General features: G+C 29.6%; 1 protein-coding gene across 1 annotated transcript; it reads left to right on the forward strand.

Moving 5' to 3' along the window:
• Nucleotides 1-2,357: 2,357 nt before the first annotated feature.
• LOTGIDRAFT_167044 (hypothetical protein) lies at nucleotides 2,358-3,422 on the forward strand (the record flags this gene model as incomplete). The annotated part of the gene is made up of 1 exon (XM_009064510.1): nucleotides 2,358-3,422. The coding sequence occupies one exon, from the start codon at nucleotides 2,358-2,360 to the stop codon at nucleotides 3,420-3,422; it is 1,065 nt and encodes a 354-aa protein (XP_009062758.1).
• Nucleotides 3,423-10,667: the final 7,245 nt, after the last annotated feature.

Consider the following 10,667-nt stretch of genomic DNA (forward strand, 5'->3'; position numbering starts at 1 on the left):
TAAAAATGTTAGTGCATCATGTTTACATTGTGGTTTATTAAATAATAAATAGTGCATGAATTCATATGTATTTTTGGTGATTTGAAATAAAAATTAATTGTGACGTTTGTGGAAATTTGTAAGATGACTGGCTGTATGGATTGAAGGCTTATAGCTTTAGTTGTTAGATAATATAATTATCTTGTTTACAAGATAGCAATACGATTAAAGGAAGAAAAATTGTCAAGAAGATGTTGTATAAATTAGATAATGTAACTATTAAATGGTATGTTTATAGCTTGTGTAAATCAAGTATAAGATTAGATATCACAACCACACTGTACTTTAATAAAGTTTTTTGTTTCTTAAGGATTTTTTGTAAACTCTTAACAATTTCGAATTAAACAATTGTTATCAATGATTTAACTTAAATTCGAAAGAACCTTATCTCAAAGATTTAAATTATTAAAAGTGTTATTAGTTTTATATGGAAGCATTAAATCAATACATTTTAGAATATTTTTGATATACAAGCAGTAGGTTGATTATTGTTATCGTATGCAAATGAATTTTAAGCATGGTTTCAATTACATTATGCTTTTTTACATACAATACATTAAGCTGTCAAAATATTTTTTCATGGTATAACCTGAGAAGAGAAGCTTGGTTGAACACTATAAATCATTCACAGTCTTATATATTCTATTTTAGGCTTCATTGGCTTTGTAAAGACACTCTTCCTGGTCTCTTGATACAACATTCATAAATTATAAATAATATGGTAAAAAAGATATATTTTCAGGTGTAATAAAGTATTATACAATGACTATACAATATACAACATATAAAGTTTTAGTTCATAAGACCTTAGTTTACTTTAAAAGGAGACTTCCTAATTTAACAAGCAATAGATGTGATTAGTTTTACTTTCTCTGACTGCTGACAATTGCTTTTTTCACTGTTGATTTCTCAATATCTCCAATTTTTGATACATAGCTTAAAATGCTTTTGACCCTTTAAACCACAAAATTGAATAATATTACAAGCATTAGATCTGACTAGACAACTTACTGGAAGAAATAAACTGTGATGGAAGGTGCTGGTGAAAAAATTGTGAATACCAATTTGTCAAAAACAACAGATTTGAATAAAAATTGATAAATGAAACATTTTCTGTTGTTGAGAATTCCTGAAAGTAAAAATTCACATATCTTGTTCTGGATTTATCGTTGACATAATTTAAATTTATATCATAATTAAGATAGATACCATAATTAACATAGATACGTATATATGACTGACTGACTGACGTATATTATAATAATCTAAGTCAATGAATTTATTATTTCCTGCTAAGATAAGATTATAGTAAATATAGAGTTTCATGTAGTGTTTACCCTTATCTTCAAGATTTCATGTCTACCAAGTTGCAAATTCATGACATATAATATTTATATACGTTGGATCTAATAATTAGTGGTTGATTAAAATAAAGAATTTTCAGGTTAGATACAAGTTTATTACAATAGTAAATTTTTGCAAGATTTGAACATTTTAAGTAATCATTTCCAATGTCATCATACACTTGTTGCCTGAATACTTTGATCTATCAAATTGTGTCATATCCTATTCACATTCTTTTCAAAATTGCAGTTAGTTGTAGTTTCAGAATTCAAATGACTATTTTCATAAATTTATTCAGAGTTTCATATACAACGATACGGCAAAAGTTCACCTCCTAGTTGCTTCCTTTCTAGTAGTTTGCTATAGATATAAACACGCTTACTCATGCTTTAAAAAAATAAATGTGAAAAGGTGAACTTTTGATCGTTTCACTGGTAACACTTTGGTCTAAAGGTTTTATTGATCTATATTTATAAGAGATTTATTTAAAAATTCATAAAATAGAGGCTGATTTACCCCCAAATAACCTCTCAAGATGAACTCCAGTCATTTTGTACAACTGCCAATTATTAGAGATTAAAATGATAATTATATAAGATGTTTTATGCTGATAGCATGACTATATTAGATTATAAGACTTAAATTAAAGATTATATTATGTTGATTATATAGACCACACCAATAACATGTGGTTGATATTTAAAACTATCGGACTGTTAAAACTCTTTGATTCACTTAATATCAATTATTAGTTATAATGGTTTTTAACACCTTATTTTTATTATTTCAGCTTCAGATGGAATGTGATTAGTAATGGACAGATAACTCACTTATTATGAAGGAAGTAACAAAATTTGGTGCCAAAATTATGAACTTTGAAATACTTTCCTGATTTGCTGTTTAATTGTGGACATCAACTTAGATGTACTATGATGGAGATATATAATACAACAATGAATAACAATAATTCCAGTATGGAACATGTGTTTAGAGATACGGACAAACCACAGGAATCAGATGTACGAATTGCCAGAATATTATTGTTAATGCCCAGATTAGTGTTTTTAATTCTGGTGTTTGTTGTTGGCTCTGTAGGAAATGTGATTGTACTGTATGTTTATCATTTTAAATGGCGGAATTCTACCTTTACTTTATTTGTAAAAGTGCTAGCATTATTAGATCTGTTAAATTGTTTTACCAGTACACCTGCTGCTATTATTTTAGTTCTTGGACAAGATCATGTTTATGTAGATACTCTGTGTGCAATTACTCCTTTTCTGTCTCTGTATACATCTATCGTTTCCGGTATATTATTTGTTATCATAGCAGTACAGAGATATTTGGGTATATGTAAACCATTGAAAGTTTCATTTGAATTACCATTGGCTAAAAAACTGTGTCTATTTGCGATATCTCTGGGAGTGTTACCCAGTATGTTACGATTATTTTTGGACAGTGGATTAACGTACCATGTGTCATTTAACGATATAAAATTTAATATAACTATGTGTGTTGTAACAGAAGAATCACGTTTAGTACCGATATATAAAGTTTATATGGGAGTGTTAGCATTGTTGTTCTTTGCAATATTTGGAACTTTAATTCTGCTATATGTGTTAATGTGGAGGAAGATGTTTAGACATGCTGATCAAAGAACAGAATTATTCCAAAATCAACAGTCAGTGAGAAACATTAGACAGTGCAATGCCAACAAATACAACTCGTTTAAGATATTTTTTGCAGTAACTGTTGTATTCTTAGTGAGTTATTTACCACATTTAACCGTCTTAACAGTTCGCACTCTAGATCATGATTTAACAACTGTTAGAAGAGCGTTTTATGATCTGGCATATTATAGTCCGTTGTGGAACAATGCTGCAAATCCTTTAATATACAGTTTTTTCTCAGCTGAATTCCGATTTCAGTGTCGTGAATTATTCTGTTCAAAATGTTGCAGGAAAGAAAAGTGTTACAATGATACATTTAGAATGCAGTCTATGAATCAAGCCTCTCGTAGAACTCTTCACAGTATTGCTTAATTTAAACAGAATGAGAAGATAAATAGCAATCAAGTATGATTGTATTTTAATTAGTGCCAATTAACTATTAGGGAGTTTCAATTTAACATCATCTATGATAGTTAAAACTTTTCTGATGGACTTCCAATTTTTAACAGAAAACCGATAATCTGACAGACTTATATAATATTGATAGCGCGAAAGGGGCCGTTTTAGGTACATTAATAAAAAATGAAATGTCCATTGGAAACTTTTAATTGCCTTCCTATTGAATCGGTGATATTATCATTCAACATTTAGGTGTTTAAGTTGCAGTAAATATTTCTTGGGAATCTAAGAATTCAGTGCCACATGAATTAAATAAAAGTTGTATAAGGTGCTTAAAGCCAGCTCTTCCAGCTGAAGATATATAAAATAAAGCTAGGCATTAGCTGTAATTTCCTTAATGTGATACACCAAGCTATACATCAAATCTATATGTGTGTTTGAACACCTGATTTAAATAGTATTATTGTACCAAAGATAAGTGTGATTGTGATGAACTATATTATTTGTTATGATTATTATTACGTTTTATTTGAAATATCTGTTGTTATTTTGTTAAAAGATATTTATAAATCCCAATGGCCGATATTGATATATAATCATTATCAATAATATAACATAGCTTCATGAAGAAAGCAAACACATTTGTATGAAACAGATGCTGAGTGTGTCAAATATAAACCATTACTCTAGATATCTAGATGTACCTTGCTGAATTGTGCAATATATTATGCAATTTGTTGATTAAACATTAACTTGTAATCAGGTTTTTTGTTATGCTTTATAATTTTGCGCAAGAAAATTCTGAATTGGACATCAAATTCTGCAAATTTTACTGTTCAAAATTTTAATCCTGTCATTGTATTATGAGGATGATTAAGTCCATATTTTGTATAACTATATTATGAGTGGCAAATATTAACACCAGGGCACTTATCTCATCCCTACACAAACAGCTAACTTTATTCTGTGGAAGAAAATCCAAAATGATGCTTCAGCAGATGGCAATGCCAATTTTCCTATACTACCCGAAAAGTGGTGGACTGCTATGGTTTATGTTTCAACATGCTTCTCAAATTTGCCAAAATAATTTACATGCTTACTTTCAATGTGCTTTTGATTAGCTATTGATATGATATTATATGATTGGTAATGGTATAGAATCTGTTAATTATCTCTTTTGTATTAAACACCTACTCAAAGACTGTTGACGGAATAGAATCAGATGAATGTTCCCAACTACATTATATTTTTCAGTTCAAAATTGCCTTGAGCTAAATCTGGTATGTTCAATAATTGTTGGTATATTTGTTGAATTTTTGAAAAAATACTAGTACTACCACATGTCTTAAAGAAACTTAAAATCTGCAGATTGCAATTTTGATGACTATGAGCTGTATCTTATTCTAAATATTATATTCCACATGAATGGTTAAATATTTCTACAATGCAAATTTGTTTGTAAGCTCTAACAGATCTGGGAAAATTAAAATCTCCACTCTTTTTTGACAATAAAAATGGTATTACTTTTGGAAATCTGAATCTGAAGACAAGCCCATCATGCAAGGAAATTCAAACTTGGCACTGTTTTATTATGTTTCAGGAATATTGATATTTTCATTTCCTATCCTAACAATAATTTGTTTTATCAGCACACCTGGATTAGTTATTTGCCAATCCATGTCGAACCTTTTTATTGAAATAGTAACATGTTTTCAGCTGAATATAGTTCTAAAAATGTCTCAGTTTCTATTAAGAAATTAACAGATTGTAAAATGTTCCAAGTGTTGGTATTAGTGTAGGTGGATATCTAGAATATAACTTCTTAATAATGTTCAGTGATTAACAAAGTATCACCTCAGTATCAGATAGAAATAGTGAATGATGATAATTCATCAGACTATCCAATATTTACTGGCAATGAATGTGATAGAATGAGAGTTCAATTTTGATCATATCTTTGTTGCATTGGAATACCATTATTATCTGTGTTGTTATATTCAACTTAAAAACATCAGTAAAATCTCATGCTGTGTTCAACAGATTTCAACAAAACAACTGTAAATAACAACATGGAGACAACTGATTGATTCATTCAAGCCTATCAATAGGTGTCACTTTCACATGATATCTAACACCAATAATATTTTAGATTGATTAATTAATATTAGACTAGAGGGAATTAAAAACAATTAAAAATTCTAGAAGCTATTGTGTTGGATTGTTATGAACATGTCAATATATGTGATTTGATAGAAACAATGCCTAGATCTGTTGACAATCAAATTAAATTTATTCAAAACTGATTGAAGGAAAATTTATAATTGATTACTTGATTGGTTATCTGAATCTTAGAAATTGTTGATATAATATTATATATTGTGTTTAATAATTGTCTTTATTTAAAGTGACAATAGCTGTCAAAAAGCTTTTTGGTCCAGGATATTTCAATTTTCATGTTGATAGAGCGTGTGACAACTACCAGTCTTTATCTTTTTATGGAAACTTTTATCAGCAAAATAAATTAAAAGAAATACTTTTGATTTCTATCCTTAATATCATACAATTAAAAATCTATTTTGAAATTACAAAAGCAGAAATGAACCAATTGGGGGAAAGACAAAGAACACCCAAAAAAAAGGTAACATGTAAGGTTAAACATGACAATGTTTTTATATAGTTGTTTATAAAAAGGAAATACTGTATATTGATTAGCTGTATTAATATAAAGGAATATAATTAGTGAGTATTTAATTATATCTATATTAATTCAACAGTTAATGTGTATTATGTCTTATTGACATTACCATTATATTATTATATACTTTAATCTGATTTATTTTATTTCATTACTGACTCAACAAGTTACCCCATGTCAATTACTTTATTCAGAGAAGCTGACAGTGGAAAGAAGCTGGACAATCCAATGGGACAGACTGTTTTTTACTTTTGAAAAATCAATGAAGAATTTGCTCTTGTGTTTCCGCCAAATTTCCTTTATTGGGTTTTACTTGGCCTTGCCTTTTTTCATGAGGCAAATGATGTGCAGAACATGGAACATACAATTCTCTTCACTTTGTTAAATTCTATTTCAACTACAAAAATGCCATTCACAGCAATTTCTTTTTGAAGCCAAGCTCATAATTAGATAAAACTGTCTTATCAGGAGTATTCTCACATGATTTATCTTCTTGTATCTTTATACTGTAATGGAACTGTGTCATGTCCTAACTGCACTAGTGGTAAAAGATCAACTTAAAATAGCTGTAAAAAAACTGGTTGAACTTGGTTACAGCGCTTCAAACACAATAGCACTATCAAAATCTATGCAACAAACCATTATAGTTTAAAAGGGAAATATTGTCTAAATTTTGGCTTATCGAGCTTGTAGAGTGACAATCAACAGTAATTTTTGAAACTAAATTCCATAGTACCATATGTTCAGATAATAGTATGAAGTTGAGTCATTGATTATGTTATGTTATGTATAGTGTCTCATAAGCCGTTACCGGCTGGCATCTTAATAATTTTGTTTTTATGAATTAGTGCAATTTATTTTTGTAAAGATGGTGACACTGATTAAATAAGTTATTATTATTATTATTATTGATAATAAGATAAAAATTAATGTCACAGACCTTAACTGTCTGGCAAGGGCCTTTTTCAATCAGACATTTTAGACTGACAATTCCACCATGGATAATATCCATATGTAAATAAGACCTGCAAGTGAAAACTGTGTAAGTCCTATGTTGTTTAATTTAAGGGAAATGCACCTCATATTTTGATTCTGTAAAGAGATATAAAAAACTGAATTTGAACTCTATTATCTGGTAAATAAATATTAACTATGTCCCATTCATAGCCAATAATCTACAAAATATCATATCAATCATTTAGAAAAATTGATCAACTCTTTTTGCTATCCTAAAATTAGATATTTTGGAATGTTCAGTTTAGGTTATTTGTAATTAAAGAAGGTAATTGCTGAGTAATAGTTACACAGACCAGACTCAGTCTTTATTTATTGATAAAGGTGTCAATACAAATTACTTTAACTATTTATATTGGAAAACAGACATCAGACAAAATACCATCTTTAACTCTTATTTCATCAGAAAATACCTCTCATAGCTCTTAGCAATCAGTCAAACTCTCACATTCTTTATTTAGTGATAAACCTTCAATTTCACCTCCAGAACTGTTCACTGTTCAGTTTGTATTTATACACTCTTTATAGTTCGAGCAGCCTGCAAATATCCCTGAGATTTGAATATCATTTGACTTTTGTAAAAGGAATTCTATTGTTGACTTAAGCTTATTTTTTGCTGCAGACACATGTATTGGAGGTTCAATCCCGGCATAGGTCTAGATAATACCTTAGAATTTTTCAACCTGGTTTCCCCCTTTCAGTGATGCAAAATTTCCCTCATTGTACCCTGCATGGCGTTGCCCGTCTTCATTAGCCCACATGGTGCAGAAAAGTAGGATGTAAAACTCAATTCATTTCATTTCATCAGCATAGCTAGCTTTCCCTATACAGAACACAAAACAATGAGCAATTAAAATGCACACAGTGCACAGGAGTCAAAAGAAAGAATATTCTAGTCTAGTATCTAATTGACTAGAGCAATGAGAATTTATTAGTGATGGATCTTCTAGTATTACACCTCCATATGGTTTGTAGTGTAAGTTAACAACCTACTGTATCCATACCAAGATAACAAACTAATGAGTCAGATCATAGTTCATAATAATTCTCTAGAGTCTGTCAAAAACATGATCAGAATCACTGTGCAGAGAAAATAAAGATAAATTGTAAATGAAAGACGTGCTAATGAATGATAGAGTTGTGTTTAAAGTAACTTTATTATATTGACTGACTACTTCACTAATAAAATAAATTAACTATGATTTGACCCCAACTAATTTCTCTTATCTTTCTAATTTATATCATCACTTGAATCACTGAGTCTTGATTATGAACTCGTCAACTTATGACCGTTCATTGCTTCCTAAGACTTTTGACTCTTGAAAGAACTCTAGCTATTTAGCAACAATTTAGTTGACTGGGATACATGAAAATATAAATATTACCTTTACGCAATTAATTTGTTTTCTTTTTTTAAGCATACAATGAATGTACTGCATGTGTGGGTAATCTTGTAGCACAAAAAAGTATTTTTGAGTGGCCTTTATAAAAATACATTTCAAAGGTAGGTTAAAATAATTGACAGAATAATGTGATGAAATTGGACAATTGAACTTTAGTTCACTAATTTTTTGGTTAAACTGCAGATTGCTATTTGTTTCAATTGAAAATTAAGAAAACGCATTCAGAAAACAGATCAGATACCACATTAACAATTGACAGAAAAGTAAACTATAACTCTGGGTCCAATTTTTAATTATACACAATGTAGAAATTAGCAGATGCTTGAAATAAAAACCATAATTAATCCATCAAATGCTCAACTACCGGGTCTGTTCTTATAACTCTCTTTGATGTTCATATTGTATTGCATGTATCCGGATCATTTAAGTGCAGTAAGATTTACTGAGTAAAGATATTATCAGAACAGATAATGTATGAACCTAACAAATTAAGATATTGTATAATTCCCAATAGACTTGTTCTAAAAACAGATCTTACAATCAGTAATATTATTAAGAAATTCTTTATACTGAACTTAAAGATAGCTTGCCAGGCAAGGTAATATATGCCCACTGGCAGCTTTGTTTTTAAATAAAAATATTTGGCAGTACAGTAACAATTACCAGTATGAAATATTCAACCTTCAGACATACACTTCTTTTGAACTTTTTGAGGCGATACTGAATAATATTACCAAGTTTCATCAAAATTTGTCAAGAATTGTGCCTTTTAGAGTGTTCACAAGCTAAAAAATGAACACGTTCTCAAGAGCATACGGACATGGGTGAAGGCAACATACGCCCCCCATTTCATATGGGCGTATAAAAATGTGTGCAACTTTTATCAGCTTTCCAACCAATAGTGACATATTATGATGAAAGGCATTATTTACATTAATTGAGTACATTTTGTAATTTACACAAATATCACAGTTGTCCTAGTGCAGTTACCCACAATCCATTGAAACCTATATTGGGTAAACCCTCGATTGAACTTCTGACCGAGCTAGAGTAAATGGAGAAATGAGTGATGTCCATGATGTCCATTGAGGGTTGCACTTGAACTTAAACAGCAACAAGGACTAACGTGTTTGAATTGATCAGATATTTTGTTCAAATATCTGAATAGTGAGGGTCTGATCTGATCTGTACAACTGAACACTGGACTAAAACCTTTTCAACTAAAAAAAAACTTACTTGAATAGATTGATATATATATATTACTTTCAGCTGGCCAATTAGTGTAGGTATAATAATTGACTGTGACAAATTGCTGAATAAAACGTTAACATTCAGATTGAATAAAACCAGGTCAAGTTTCAGATAATTCAAGGGAAAGTAAGTTCAAAGTAATTAATGATTATTATTTATATTAATAATTAGTTAGTAATTATCATTCCTTCTCAACCTATTTTACGATCAGATTACATTCGGTTGTCATTATTATGTTCAAACTTATCAAACAAACATTTATTTTCTATTTGATGTAACTCGTGTTGCCAATCATTTCTTGAAGAGTTTCATGAAATATTTAATAGTGATCAGTGATCAATTAAAGAAGCATTTCTAACAATCATATAATTGTCATTTTAATAATCCAATCCAGTGGTCATATGCATATTGTATTGTGTTTCACTCAATTAAGACCATAACAAAATTATTTAGATAAGGTTTGTCCTTGGCCTTGAGTGTTAATGAAGCATTGCACTGGGGGAGTTTGAAATAATATTGTACACAGGACTGGTGATAATGACATGTTGTTCATGTAAATACGGGAAAATACAATTCACATCTTGACTACATTTTATTTTTCGTTTAAAGCACTTCCAGTAATGATTTATACAGTAACAATTTACAAAAATTATTTACAATGATTAATAACAAAAATAATAACAACTTGGTGACATGGTGGTGAATGATGATCATGATGATTTGTCTGTGAACATGATAACTCTATCAAATGTTACTTCAGACATACATGAATATAGTTGATGACATTGGTTGTCGCATTTTCTGGTATATGCATGATGAGGTTGAAATTACTATCACTGACAGGAACTGGATGTT

Source organism: Lottia gigantea (assembly GCF_000327385.1).
Source record: "Lottia gigantea unplaced genomic scaffold LOTGIsca_63, whole genome shotgun sequence".
Lineage (NCBI taxonomy): Eukaryota > Metazoa > Mollusca > Gastropoda > Lottiidae > Lottia > Lottia gigantea.